The 15,406-nt window shown below is 43.2% G+C and overlaps 1 protein-coding gene across 1 annotated transcript in view; it reads left to right on the top strand.

The window, feature by feature from the left end:
- MAGI2 (membrane associated guanylate kinase, WW and PDZ domain containing 2) overlaps window positions 1-4,781 on the top strand; it is a 1,332,916-nt gene extending 1,328,135 nt beyond the window's left edge. Inside the window, exon 22 of the mRNA XM_042916449.1 lies at window positions 1,831-4,781. Coding sequence (XP_042772383.1) covers window positions 1,831-2,504 — 674 coding nt within the window. The 3' untranslated portion in view covers window positions 2,505-4,781. The remainder of the gene's footprint in view (window positions 1-1,830) is intronic.
- The last annotated feature ends 10,625 nt before the right edge of the window (window positions 4,782-15,406 follow it).

Here is a 15,406-nt window from a genome sequence, read left to right as displayed (position 1 = left end):
CACCTGCTAGTGTACTAGTTAATGCGGCCCAGTTTGTAAGTGGGTCACAACTGGGACATCTAAGAAAAATCTGACTCAACTATGTGTATAAAATCGTTATAGTCCTCCCATTGCAAAGTGATTTTCCCTTTGAAAGTGCAAGTCTCATCTCTGTGAGGTAAACATTTCATCCTTACCTTATAAAGGGAGAAAATGAGGCTCAGAGAGATCAAGTAGTTGATCTCAAACCCCATCTTGGTAAATGCCAGAGGCAGGATTAGATTCCAGGTTTTCCCATGCTTTTCCAGGACTTTTTACTTTTTACTCATGTGAACATGATAATGGATATGTCTATGAAAAGAAGGAAGAGAATATTATGCCCTAAAATACTCCATTCAAATTTCACATCAAAGGAGAAACTTTTTATAACTGACTTGATATTGTACAGGTGACCAGAATTTCTGGAACTATCAACCCCACTGCCTTTATCTTCTCCTTATCTCTTTATAAATCAGCATCAAAGATACCAGATAAGAATTCTCAAATTTTAAAGTAGACCCTTGACATTCACAGATTAAGTCTGAATAAGAGCCTCTAATTGTCTGTGACACATAATGTTCCAGTGGTGGGAATCTGACCCACAGGCACTGAGGCTGGTATGTGGGACAGAATCTCTGGGGCTAGTGAAGAGCCCCTCCTGCCACCCAGCATTCAGATTTCAATGTGGTCTCCTTGTTCCCACTCATGACGGTGTACCTGTTCTGTGGAGAAAACTTACGCCCTAGAAAGACAGTCCAAAATCTGAGGATTTCCAAAGGTTTGAGGGACATACTCCTAACAAACATCCAAGGATCACTGTATTGGATTTTCCTGTTTTAATTTTGCTTTAGTGGCCAGAAACTTTAGTGCTCATAGTAGTAACTAACTCATCCCAGATTCCTAACACATCTGTCCTCCTACTTGGCCTCTGACCTTTAAAAAAAAAAATCGTTTCTCATTTTTATCATTCTATTTTGTATGTGTGTTGTTATAAATGTCTCAAGTCCTTTCTCAAAGTAGGGAGATCTTAAACCCCAAATAAATGTTGAAACTAGGCTTCCTAGAAAGAAAGAATTTCTCTAAATCTGGCCCTGCTATAATGTCAGGATTACTCGAAAGAATTAAGGACTGTGATTTCCAAAAGACAACAGTAAATTTTTTTTGATGAATTTATCCAAATTCCAAGAGCATCTGGTGGTAGCTAATTATGCTTTGAGTGACACCTAACAGTTGAAAGTCACTGTCCCAACTTCTTCCAGAGGATTCAGACCAGTGTTTCTCAAAGCTTGGTTCTCAGACCATCTTCAGAATCATCCGGTGCCTGTTAAAAATGCAGAGAAATTACTGGGCCCCAAGCTACGGAATTCTCTGGGACTAGCCACCTGGGAATCTGTATTTTTCACAACTACCCCAGGTGATTCAGATGTGTAACTCGAGTTTGAGAACCACTGATACTCTAGTTGCCAAGCCAGATATCCACACGGGGCTGTCAGACCTGAAGGCACCCCAGGAAGCTAGGAGGGGCCAAGGCGGAGGGACGGATCAGGCCCGACCTTAGTTAGCAATGACCTCCCTGATCCATCAATGAGGGAAGGAGGTGGGGTAGATGAGTCGGAGAACACAGAACCCCCGGGGATACGGCCGGCTGCCCCGTTGGCAGTGAGGGTGGGAACGGCGGTGGCTTGGGACCTTGAAAGCAGTCGCCCCTGGCCGCCTGCTCTCGTCCCTAAGGTAGACAGAGAGAGAGAGGTCGCGGGAGCGTGGAAAGGCTGCGAGGCGCGCCTCCTAACGCCTGTGCTTCCTGTCCCACAGACGAACCCAACTGCTGGAGTTCTCCCGCTGCCGCCTCCCCAGGTCTGCCGGAAGTAGGCGTCTCCCTCGAAGACGTCCTCTCTCCATTCTCTCCATCACATCCAGCCCCACCCTCCGACCCTTCCCACCAGATAGGCCCAGACCCAACTTGGGATATCAAAAGGGAACACGACGTTAGGAAACCAAAGGAGCTTTCAGCCGGCGGCCAGAAGAAGCAGCGCCTCGGGGAGCAGAGGGAGCGCTCGGCCAGCCCGCAGAGGGCCGCTCGGCCGAGGCTCGAGGAGGCGCCAGGCGGCCAGGGGCGGCCCGAGGCCGGCAGGCCCTCCTCGGAGGCCAGGGCGCCCGGGCCCGCGGCGGCGGACGCGGCGGACGCGGCGCGGGCCGGCGGGAAGGAGGGGCCCCGCGCCGCGGTGGGCCCCGAGCTTGGCCGGCGCGAAGGCCCCGGGGCTGCGCCCGCGTTCGCGGGCCCGGGCCGTGGCGGTGGCGCGGAGCGCCCGGGCGCGCGGGAGGCCGAGGGCAGGGCGGGCGCGCGCGCGGGGCCCCGGCAGGGCGCGCGGCCCCCGGGGGGCGCCCCCGCGCGCAAAGCCGCCGTCGCGCCGGGGCCTTGGAAAGTGCCCGGCTCCGACAAGCTGCCGGGCGTCCTGAAGCCCGGCGCCTCGGCTGCGGGCAGATGAGCCGCGCGGCAGCAGCCCGCCGCCCCGCCTCGACGCCTGCAGGCCTTTCTTCTTAGGTTCCGTCTCACGGCGTTTTAATTTATTTTCACTGTCACACGCATAGATCCACGAGGCACCAAGGCCTGGGAGCATCGACGTGAAGTCCCACGTGTCCAACGAGCATGGGCCGTACAGCGTCCACGCGCAGACCTAAACTGATCCTAAAGCCCCTGGTTCCATTTTGGGGGCTTTGGCAGCTATGGAAGAACCAAAATAACGTGAAGAACATCACAGAGAGACAGTGCAGTGTAGCTTTAGTAAAAAGAAAAAAAGAAAAAAAAATTACCCCCACTGCATGAAGGATTTGGATGCCATCCAAACTTTATATCAAGAAACTGGACAAGTTAAGAGCAATCACAAACTGGAATATCGCCTTAAAAATCAAACTGCACGGAGCAAGCTGAAACTGAGACAAGATTATATCTTTTAATTGATCTAAAGAGTTGTAAATAAATTGTTCTCGACATATCTAGACAGGGGTTAAAAGGTTTCTTTGAAACATTCAGAACTGTTCACCCATGACCTGTTTCCATGGCTCACTCGTGGCATCCATCACCGGTATTAGCTGCAACGTTCCCTGCGTACTGCAGGACGAGTTAGAAATCTAGTGAATTCATTGGTGTGATGCCATTTTTACTGCCATTTCTGTGATCAAATCATATTTCTGTACATTTTCAGTGGTAGGAAAAAAAAGGTTTGAAAATTGTATCTTAGGGAACAGATTGCCATAAGTCAGAATTTTGCAGTTTAGCTCAGAGATCTTAATTGGTTTTCATCTAAAATACGCATTTTATAATTGAAGGACCACAATTTGTTTAATCAAGATTGGCAACGCTGCAGTTCCTTTATGAAAAGGCTTTCCTATTGTCTCAGGCTAGCAGAGATAGTAGCTTCTTTGACAGCAGTGTTATTTTTCACTTATTTTATTCTTTTTAATCCTCTTTCCATTGCTTCATTTTCACTTTGATAGAGCAGAGACAAAGTGTTTCTCCTGTATTTCTCAGATTATAATGAATCCCTGATATTAAAAAATCATTATGACCAATTTATTTTCATCAAAGAATGTGAACCTTTTAGCATTCTTTTCTGCTTATTGTTCTTTAGTCTTTCTCCTTTTATTTTCATTTGGTTTGCTTTCTTGTCTTTGTATTCTTTGTCATTTTTTAATTTCTTTAGCAACCTCTAGGTGTTTCCGTTTATCTTCATCAATCTATGGTTGATTCCCTAGTAAAATTCTTTCTTCCCTGCCATTTTAATATTTCTTTGTAAAATGTTACCCTCAGTTAATTATCCATTGGTACTGATTTGTAGCTACACATATTAAAAAGGCAAAATGTTTCTGAGGGCAGTTTCTCTTTAATTTGTCCTGAATGAATGAGGCTGCATCCTTCCCATATTCTGCCCCTTACAGGAGTTCAAATGCAAATAAGCCTCACCTCCTTGCACTTGTAGTCAAATAAGTAAAACGGGAGATCAGGTCCATCACACGGGGTCACACATAATAGCCTCCCTCAGCTGACTCTTTCCGTCTCTGTAAATTGCAGTAACCTGAGCACTAGCCATTTAATTTCCATCAGGCATAGGAGTAGTTTCGTTGTTTGACAAGAAGAGAATATGGTTGAAAGCCTCAAGTGAAGAATCTTGCAGCTTGTAAAAGCAATTTCCAAAAATGGAATCCATTCAACATAAACAAAAGCACAAACACATGTAGCAGTTTACAATACTTTGGGTTTAATCTCAATTAGTCTTTCTCCCCTGGACTAGAAATCCAGTATAGTTTGCCATTAATTTATTGAATCTGGTTTTGGACAATGCTTCTGTAGTGTAGCTGCACGTCCCAGTACTGTATCCTCTGACCTTTATTTTTCATGTGTTACAAAAGGATAAAAAAAAGTTGAGATTACGCTTGCATAAATTCTAATTTGCACAGTTCACAGCTACTACTCGTGCAGTAATTGCTTTATGCGGCTGTAATCCATAACCTGTGAAGACAGCACATCATCTAAATCCCATTCCAAATAATATATCTGTGTAGTGTTAGCTGTGAATTTACCCTGTACAGCTGTATCTCTATAAATATAATTCCATGTATTAATAGTCACAGAAAGACTGTAAGTGAGCAACTATTTTTATGAAACGCACCACTATGGATAAATTAACTTTTACAGAAATCTTGTTTACTGTATGATATTCTAAAACACTGTCAAATAAAATATATATCCAAAAATCTTTTCTTTTTCCAACTATGTAGGCTGTGTGTTAATTTTAAGTCAGTAATTACTGGGGGTTAATTTTTTTTAAACTGCAGTTTTCATAGATTTTTTTAGAGTGTAATTTTAATGCCCCCAAACAGGACTCCTTTTTCAAACCTGAACCTAAATGTAGTGCAATTATACAGAAAAAAAAAAGAAAAAAACTGTTGACTTTATTTGCCCAAGTAAATGGAGAGTTTTCTCAAAGACTCTCTAGTTGGTACTTGTCTGTCAGCTAACTACACCATCTGTGAACTGGCAGTATGTTTCCGTTGCTTGCTACACTGATTGATACTGAGCCCTTTTTTTTTCAAAAAGGATGTCAGGTATCAATCAACAATATATCCCATCACATGTTTTCCTTTTAATTCTGAAATTTTTTCATGTAAAATCCAGAGAAGTTTATGTAGAAGTCAACATTTAGTGAACAGTAGTGTAGAAGTCCAGATGCCCTCTGCAGTTTATTGCAGAGCATACGCTAGGGAGAGACGTCTACGGGGTTATGGGAGGACTGCAACGCGGCCACCACAGAGATCACAATCCAGAGAAGCAGTTAGCAATCCCAATCCTGTTGGGACCTCCCAGTGATGTCACTAGGAGGCCTAAAACTCCCAAACTGACTGCTTTTACTTCACTGTTAATTTTTTAAAAATTAAACGTGTCACTTTTAGAAAAGGGAAGAAGCTGACACCAAGTGTGAAATCAAGCACAAAAGTTAAGGCATTTGTAATAAATATGTGTCATTCATAAAATGAACGAATCTAAGAAGGCAAGCACAAGCTGAAAAATCAAAAGACGTCTAAAACAATGTAGTTAACAAAACAGGTTGCACGTATTAATGATACACAGCTAATTACCATTTTAAAAGAAAAAAAATACAAAAGTCATTAGAAGTAATTAGGACATTGGAAAGATTAGAAATCAGAGACCAAAGGGATTAGGACAGGGACAGAGCAGGACGACATTGAGAGGTAAGGCACCAGGCCTGGACAAGGGCCTTACCATGAATCAAATGGCTCCAAGGTCAGGCAGGAAATATGAAAAAATGAAGAGAGCCAGGTGGGGACTGGGCCAATGGACAAACATGTCCCTCCTCTAAAGCTGTCACTTTTGTCAGGTGTAAGTCCACTGTAGAATAGCCTTTTGGTTTCTTAAGGAAAGAAAAAAAAAATCAGCTATTTATTTGCAATTTTGTGGTTTTTATAGTTTGACAAGTTTAATGCACATTTTTAAGAAACACTGAACCAGAAGACAAAACACTACCACAACAAGCCATCTGCAGACCCAGTCTGGCCCACAGCCCACCAATTTGCAGCCTCTTTCTTGGAAGAACGGCCAGACTTTCAGCAGAGAACCCCTCGCTTGCTTTTATCAGGGTCTGATTCACCTTCCAAGCAGTGCATCATACAGACCCCAGGGATGGAAAAGCGTGTGGCTCGTAAGTCCGTACGTGCCTGGAATAGCTTCAAATGTGTATTCAAAGCGTGAGGCCCTCTGCCAGAAACCTGATAGCTGTTCTTGCACTGGAGGTGGATTTGTTGTGAAGAAACTAGAGCTTGCAAGAGCCCTGAAGCCATTTGAAATTTTCTATTCTTTCTTGGTGAGTTTGCCCCAAACCATGTAAGCTGGGGGCTATCCAAAGGTGAATCTCCCCCACCCTAGTGATATTACTCTTTTTCAGGTCAAACTCATGGCAAAATCAAATGACCTAATTGCTGAAGAACTTGGACTTAACCAAGATTCTTTTTCAGACAACCACAGTGCCAGACAGGATGCCTGTAAAATCACAAGAGTGCTTTCTGAGGCTAAGAATAGTAAGGGTCCTAAGTCTAATGATGAGTTCTGCATTGTGTCTAGTTCATTTGGGGCACCAATTAAATGTGTAAAGATTATGGTTATGATTATTGGTGGTAAAAGCTGGGTGGAAAGCATTTGAGTATAAACAACGGAGCAACATCGCAGAATTAAGCCGACCCCTTGCTGGGCATTTGGTGGCATATTTCACCTAAACAGCTCAGTTATCAGGGATTTCATAAAAACTTAAGTGTGTCCTGCCACTCAGGGGAGGGGAACTGGCGACCACACATGGGCATCATCTGTGTTTTCTAATAGCTTGGTGGGATCTTTGCTTCTGATGAAACTGCCTCTCCAAGAGTGATTTCATTTGGAAAAACCTGGCAATCTTGTGATGCAACAAAGTGACCTTTGACTTTCTTTCTTCAGTGGAAGGTAAATTTACTAAAACCCTAACAAGGTGTATCTGTGTGAAGGGAAATTGAACCCCCTCTGTGGTTTCATCCCAGGTCAACTGCCTTCACGTGGAGAAGCACACATTCCTGGGATACAAAGAGACTTTTTAGGGGGTACGTAGGCAGGGACAGCTTAAATGAAATTCATTTTCAGATATTCAACTTCTATTTTTATGCATTTCAAACCTGAGGATGGCCAGTTCCCCATTGCCACCTGCCCAGTGCAAGGACCCTTTGAATTAGAGAAGCAGGATGAGCCTGTCATCTGCCCCGCCTTTCACTCTGGTACATTACCTAGGGGTGTAGAAACAAAGAGACAATTGGAGAAAGCAGCCCTCCTGAAGAAGAATCGAGAGATCAAAGTAGAGAGCCTCGGTAAGAAATATTCAAGTGGGCAATGGCTTCCTTCATCCAGAAGCCCTGGTAGGGTTCCTATCTAAAACTTAGCACTCAAAAAAAAAAAAAAAAAACAAAACAAAACAAAACAAAAACAAAAACAAACTTAGCACTCACATTTATTTGAATTTTAAAATAAAGTCGGACTTTTTCTGATTGAACGTGTGATGGCTATTTGTCTGGCTTGACCACAATGACTGGCTTTGCCCCTTGGATTATGTGGCAGGTATTTTCCATAAATTAATGAGTTGAATATGCAAATGCAAGGTTTAAATAAACATCTATGACGCATGCAAACGAGAACATACAGCCTTTGCAATAATTTGTGAAAAAATGTGGCTGTTAACTTTAAAATGAAATGGGATGTAGAATTTTATAAAATTATTTCGGGAGCTACATGTGCTAAAAGGGGCCCTCCTTAAGACAAACCTACTTAACTCTGTTTCACAAAAGTTTATAAATAGCGTGGAGTGTCTACTATATATAAAACACTACCGGTGAACAGAACACAGCCTCTATTCTCATGTTGCCTGTCATCTAGTTAGGAGACCAAGACTATTAACACAAGACAAAATGGGTGTGTGACATGGGAATGCCGGATCCAGTAGGATGTGGGAATAGTAGGAGGCAGAAGTCATCCTGGATACGTGGCATTTTAGTTGGGTTTGAGGGTGGATAGGATTTCAAGAGGCAGATGCGGTGGAAGGGAGAGATCAACATGAGCAAAGTCAGAGTTAAGAAACTTTGAGATACGTTAGAGAAACCATGAACTGTTTATTTTGACCAAGACTGTGGGGTGTGTGTGTGTGTGTGTGTGTGTGTGTGTGTGTTTGAGAGAGAGAGAGAGAGAGAGAGAAACAGAGGAAGGGAGGGAGGAAGGGAAGAGATTAAACAGAGGTAGGTTCAAGCAGATAACAAATGCCATTAGGAACAGTGGGGAATTATTAAAGGTTTCTGGGCAGAGAAAAGATAAAACCAGCACCTGGCTATGGAAGGAGGTCCTGGCAGTCCTGTCCAGGGTGAAGCAGAGATGAGGGACACTGGCAGGCACTAATATCAGGTGAGAGATAAGAAGCCCTGAGCACCCAGAATGGAGGGGAGAGATAGGGCTCTAGAGGAGGGAGAACAAACAGACCTCAGAATTATTGGATACAAAGTCAGGGACAGTCACAGGCTCCAAGCCTGAGTGAAAAAGAAAATGAGAGGAGGACTAGATCTAGAAGGGACATCATTACATTTTTTTGATATGTAAACTGTGAGGGGCTCTCAGGTCACCCAGATGGAAATACTTACCCAGCCAATAATCATAGACCAAAAAGATGGACATGCTCCAAAGAGAATAAAGTTCAGGTGAGAGACTGAGACTAGGATAAACATTTGGGGACCAACTCTGGGGAGTCCCTTGCTGGGACTGATTCCCAGAGATTCTGATGTAATTGGCTAGGATGGGACCATTTGGGAGGGAAAACGTCCTATGCATTATAAATACAGCCACATAACTGTCAGATGCAAAGAATGCCTTGTTACAGAAAGCAAGGATTCTGGAAAGATTTGACTTCTGTCTAAAGTCCAGGAGCCACTGGGAAAGATACGAATCAATTTATGCTTCCAGTCCTTAACAAGAGAATGAAAGTGAGCTGCAGGCCGTTCAGCTGCACAGAACATGGAGAAAATCACAGAAGAGATACTTCAAAACCAATAGTCCTGTATGCCACACTTTTCACATGTGAAAGATTAGCAGGGGTCATAGAACTCAGCGGCATACTTCCAATTACTTCTGTGTTATGTCTTATTAATAGGAATCCCTGGATTCTTGCTTCTTGATCTGGATTAGCAACTCTGAGATGCCCTTAGCTGTAACTCAAAGCAGGCTAATGTGGGCAAAGGAGCAGCTACAAGACAAAGAAGATAGGTAGATAGATAGGTAGATAATATATATAGATACACTCACACATGTACACACACATACAGACTTGCATATGAACACAGGCATACACAGACATATACCCAGGACCTCCAATTTCAATATTTTTATTGTGACAAAATAACTTATACACCCCAAAATACATAAAAACCTATTAATAGCTTACTCAATTTTAAAGCAGGCACATGCTTAATCATCTCAAGGCTGAGAAAGAGTCAGGGACTCTGACTTGAGCCTGGCATACAGTAAATATTTGCTAAACATACACTTTTTTACTCGTGTTATTATTAATTGAGGGATATGTAAACATTTTCAGTGGTGTTCTGGGATTCTCATTCAATAGTTATTAGGTGTTAGCCATGTGCCAGGCACAGTGCAGAGGTCTGAGACTGTAACCAGGAACTAGGCAGGCACTACCCACCCCACAGAAAGCTTACAGTGTTTTAACCACCAGGAAGCTAAGCGTTTCACATGCAAAGTGTGAGGGGCTCTCAGGTCACCCAGAAGCAAATATTCCTCCAGCCAATAATCATAGACTAAAGATGGAGATACTCCATCAGACTGGCTTGATGTTACTTGAGCACCACTCTGGATAAAGGCTAGTTTCATGTAGTAAGAGCTACAAAGAAGCAGGGAAGGGGCCAGAGGCAGGTCCAGTGGGGGGCAGGGGTGGGAGGTGTGCTGGTTGAGAGGGGTGGCCTGGAAAATGGCTGCTGAGCTAAGAGTGTGAGTGGGCTCGGGTGTCAGATGGGAACAGTGGTGGCAGGAGCTGCACAGAAGAGTCTGAGTCTCAGGGAACAAGGTGACCAATTTGTCCCAGTTTGCCAAGGACGGTCCTGGTTTTAATTTTTTTTAAGTTTATTTATTTTGAGAGAGAGTGTGCGTGCATGTGTATGTGAGCAGGGGAGGGGCAGAGAGAGAGAAAGGGAGAGAGAGAATCCCAAGTAGGCTCCACACTGTCAGCACAGAGCCCTATGAGGGGCTTGAACCCATGACCCGTGAAATCATGACCTGAGGCGAAATAGAGTCGGCCACTTAACTGACTGAGCCACCCAGGCACCTATGGTCCTGGTTTTAAAACTGTGAGTCAGTATCCAAGCAAACCCCTCAGGCCCAGCAAGCCAGGATGGAAGGTCATGTGGCCAGGGCTGACAAATCTGAGGGTCCTACAGGAGCCAGTCACATGAAGTACCGGGGAGGACGAGAACCGGCCAACAGGAGGCCAGAGAGCCATGGAATCCAGAACTCCCAGGGCCTAATAGGCCTTAGTCAGGATTTGAGCCTCCATTCCAAAGGCAGCAGGAGGCTACTTTTGGGTTTTCACTGGGCAGAACAACCTGTTCCTGTACATAACATGCTGGTCTGGAGTGGAGACCACCCTGTGCTCCCTACTTCCTGCTCTCTCCCTTGACTTTTAATTCTCTGTCCCTTCCTTTCTATCCTCTGCAGGAGGTTTCACTCCCCACCCCCACCCCCAGGCTGCTGACACTTAGCTCAGTCTTCTGGAACTTCTGTCTCAGGCAGATGATGCCAGCCTTTCTTGGAGGACTCAGGAGCCCTTGTCGGTGCATTTGCAAATCTGACAAGAACTTTCCTGTATGATCAGTACACAGACTCACAACTCTTACCTTATAGGTCCTCCATTGTTTCCTCCATCATCAAAGTGTGGACTGAAGATTCAGCTCATGTTTCTATAATTAATCCTCATGATGCCTAACATAGAATAGGCACTCAGAATAGTTGCTGAAAATTGGATATATTTTTTTAAAAATTGGCCTCATCTCTAAATCCAATATAGTTTATCTTGAATAAGAACGGCTGTCAACATAGTAACTGGCCCTGACTAGTCAGAGTGGACAGTTTGCAATTTATCTCACATTTTTTTGCTGCTGTTTCTACAAAATACTGATAGAATGGCTTGATGATGTTATTTGAGCACCACTTGGGATAAAGGCTAGCCTCTGCAACTCACCCAAGTGATGTATTCAAAATAAGTTGATGTAACTATTTCCCCTTGACTTTCTCTTGCTCAGTTCAGGCCCAGACTCGTCCCAAAGCCAGCAGGGCTTGAGCAGGACCTGGCTGTAGCTGTTATTTCTGGAAAGTCAGGTCAGGGCCAGAGCAACAATGATATGGCAGGCCTTCTTGTTCCAGCCATCCTTGCTCAAAATGCAGGGAGGGACTTTCCACTAATATCCTTGGCTAAACTCTAGCACAATGTGTCCAGCTGGTCAGCGTTCTTTAGATGAACTTGGCCTCCTCACTGTAAATGTTTGCTGGAAGCATGCAAAAGGCCCCTGTGGATTTTGGCCTTGTACTGGTCCAGACTCCCTCTGCCTCTCTGCTCCAATTCTAGCTCTTCACAATCACACACACACACACACACACACACACAAACCACCACCACCACCACCACCACCACCACCACCAATCCCATTTGACTACCTGCCAAGGCTCCTGTTATTCATGTCTAGCAACCTTTGAGTGACTGCACTTTCAGCTGAGCTGGTCCAGCCAACCTTGGCCCTTCAGCCTACACCAGGGCCCTGATACTCACCCACTGGCCCCTTGTTTAATAGACTCTACCTGAGATCCCTATACTGACCCCTCAGGATTAAAGACCCTCTTGGTCTACTCTCCACTAACCTTTCCTCCAGAAGGTGGTCGTCCACAACCATCCCAAACCTTATTTTTGCTCTCCGATTTTAATCTGAGCCAACAAATACAAAAACCAAGACTTTTTTTGTTTTGTTTTGTTTTTTCTTAACCATTGCTATTTTCAAGGAGCTAATGGTATGAGGGCTTGGTAGTGTTTTAAAGTAGAGTTAGGTAGGGATCTCTTAAAACATGAAGGAGTAATCTGGAACACACACACACATATACCAAGGAGGGGTGGGGACAGCTGGGGGTGATTTTGTTCTGAACTAGTTGGCCAAGATGTTTTCAAACAGAAGCAGTGAATTGTGTGAACCACTTCCAGAAGACCAGCTGCTGTCCAAAAAGGCACCTGTTCCACAGGTAACAAGTCAGGAGTTGCTGACTGAAGAAGTAGATTTTCTTTATTTAGTGACTTGGAGACCCATGTTCCTTTTATTCTACGGTTCCACCATCCCCTAAAGCCTCGCTTCTGAAAAGTAGTCTGAGCATCAGCAGCACTGCCATCTCTAGGGGCCTGTTAGAAATGCAAGATCTCAGGCCCTGCTATAGATCTACTCTACTAGCCCTGCATTTTCAGCAGATCCCCAGGTGTGGGTGAATCATGTGCACAGAAGTTTGAGAAGCCCTTCTCTGGAACTTCAGAGCCCTCTGCACCAGAAAGCAAAAAGGGAAAGAGGGCATGGAGTGAATACAGCCTGTCCTTTGCTTAAAGTCTCAGCCTACAAATGACAAGTCACTCCAAATCCCATTCCATTGGTGAGACCTAGTCACATGGCCACAGCTGGACACAAGGGAAATATAGTTCCTGACTGGGCAGCTATCTGGCAGCTACCACTCCACATCATGGAATGGGAAAGATAGATATTGGTGGACAAACAGACATCTCTGATGCTCATACCTCTTCAATGAGCAGGTGGCCAAAGGGGAAACACTACTTTGACAGCAGATACCGGGGCCTACATCAGGCCACGTACCACATGTATAGGCAGAGGAGAAGCAAGCAGGTCTCTATTAAGGGAGAACTCATGATGGTGGGAGTTTCAAAAGTGAATATGTAGGCCCTCACAAGTGCAGAAGTCACAATGAAGGGACTGCAAAGAGGAGCAGTAACAAATAATGAGGAAATTAGCATTTAGTTAGCATGAGCTGTGTGCCCAGCACTTTTGCATATATTGTCCAGTTTTATCCTTACAGTAACATTGTATGTTCATAATCTCCCCACTTCTACAAAACTGCTCTTGTTAAGGCCACACTATCTTGAAAACAAAATATGGGTTGGTAGAGGGTGGGGGAGGTAAGGAGGGGATGGGATACTTGGGTGATAGATACCAAGGAGGGCACTGGGTGTTGAACCCAAGTAATGAATCACTGAATTCTACTCCTGAAATCAATATTGCACTGTATGTTAACTAAAGTTTAAATTAAAAAAAAAAGAAAAAGGAAGAAAAAAAAAAGGCACACTATCTCATTCCAAGACATACTGTAAAGGTAGGCAGCATGTCTCAACTTTGGCACAATTAATATTTTGGACTGGATAATTTTTTGTGGTGGGAGGCTGTCCTGTGCATTGTAGGATGCTTAGGAACATCCCTGACCTCTCCCCACCAATTATGACAAAAAAAAATTGTTTCCAGACACTGTCAAATACCCTGGGGCATGGTGGGACAGCCGACAGGAACAAAATTGTCCCCACTTGAGAACCGCTGAGCTACAATAATCAAAACAGTAAGGTATTGGCAAATGACAGACAAATAGATGAATGAAACAGACTAGAGAGTCCAACAATACATCCACACATATACAATCAATTAATTTTCAGCAAAGGCTCAATGGCAATTTAAAGGAGACAGAATAGTCTTTTCAACAGTCACATGCAAAAAAATACAGTACTTTAAAGCATACCTCATACTGTATACAGAATTTAACTCAAAATGGATCATAGATCTAACTGTAAAATCTAAAAATTTAAAAGACATTTTAAAAATAGAAAAAAAAAAGTCACAGATTGGTAGAAAATAGTTGTAAAACAAAAATTTCATAAAGGAGTTGTATACTGAATATATGTTTTTTAAAGTTTTTTTTAAGTTTATTTGAGAGAGAGAGTGTGCATGGGAGGGGCAGAGAGAGAGGGAGAAAGAGTAAATCCCAAGCAGGTTCTGCACTGTCAGCTCAAGGACCCCAATGTGGGGCTTGAACCCGTGAACCTGTGAGATCATGACCTGAGCCGAAATCAAGTCAGATGCTCAACTGAATGAGTCTCCCAGGCGTCCCTATTTATTTTTTTTATTATTGGATTTTCAGATTTTAAAAAATGTTTTTCTTCCTTTCTTTCTTTCTTTCTTTCTTTCTTTCTTTCTTTCTTTCTGTCTTTCTTTTGAGAGAGAGAGAAGGTGAGTGGGGAGTGCGAGGGAGAGAGAATCCCAAGAAGGCTTCTCCTTGTCAGTGCAGAGTCCAACGAGGGACTCAATCTCACAAATTGTAAGATCATGACCAGAGCCAAAATCAAGAGTTGGACACGTAACCAACTGAGCCACCCAGGCACCTCTATACTGAATATATATATATTTTTAAGTCTGAAAATCCAGGGGTGCCTGGGTGGCTCAGTTGGTTGAGCATCCAACTCTTGATTTCGACTCAGGTCATGATCTCATGGTTGTGAGATCAAGCCCCACGTTGGGCTCTGCACTGACACCAAGAAGCCTGCTTAGGATTCTCTCTCTCCCTCTCTCTGACCCTACCCCTGCTTGTGCTCTCTCTCTCTCAAAATAAATAAATAAATAAATATATATTTTTTTAATGTATCATAGATCTAAATGTAAAATCTAAAACTTTAAGAGATACTTTAAAAAACAGAAAAATAAAGAGTCACAGACTCATCAAAAATATTAGTAAAACAAAAATTTCATAAAGGAGTTATATACTGAATATATATTTTTAAAAGCATGAAAATTCAGTAGTAAAAAATAAATACTTCAATTTATAAAAGGCACATAATATTTGTAGACACTTCACAAAAGAAGATATACAGAAGGCAAATAATCATATAAAAATATGTGCAACATTATTAATCACTAGGGAAATGCAAATTATAACCTCAAAGAAATATCACTGCACACCTACTAAAATGACCAAAATTTTAAAATTGACATGCATTAATAGCGAAAATGCAAAATGATACAACATTCTGCAAAACAGTTTGGTAGTTTCTCATACAGTTAAAATACATTTGCCATATGACCCTGAAATCCCCCTCCGAGTCACCTACCCAAGTGAAATGAAACCTATGTTCACATAAAAGTCTGTATGTGAATTTTTATAGTGACTTTATTCCTATCTTCCAAATAAAACCAAAACTGGAAAACAACTCAACACCCTTCAACTTGT

The sequence above is a fragment of the Panthera leo genome, chromosome A2, assembly GCF_018350215.1.
Source record: "Panthera leo isolate Ple1 chromosome A2, P.leo_Ple1_pat1.1, whole genome shotgun sequence".
Taxonomy (NCBI): Eukaryota; Metazoa; Chordata; class Mammalia; order Carnivora; family Felidae; genus Panthera; species Panthera leo.
This window is presented reverse-complemented; position numbering and strand designations above follow the sequence as displayed.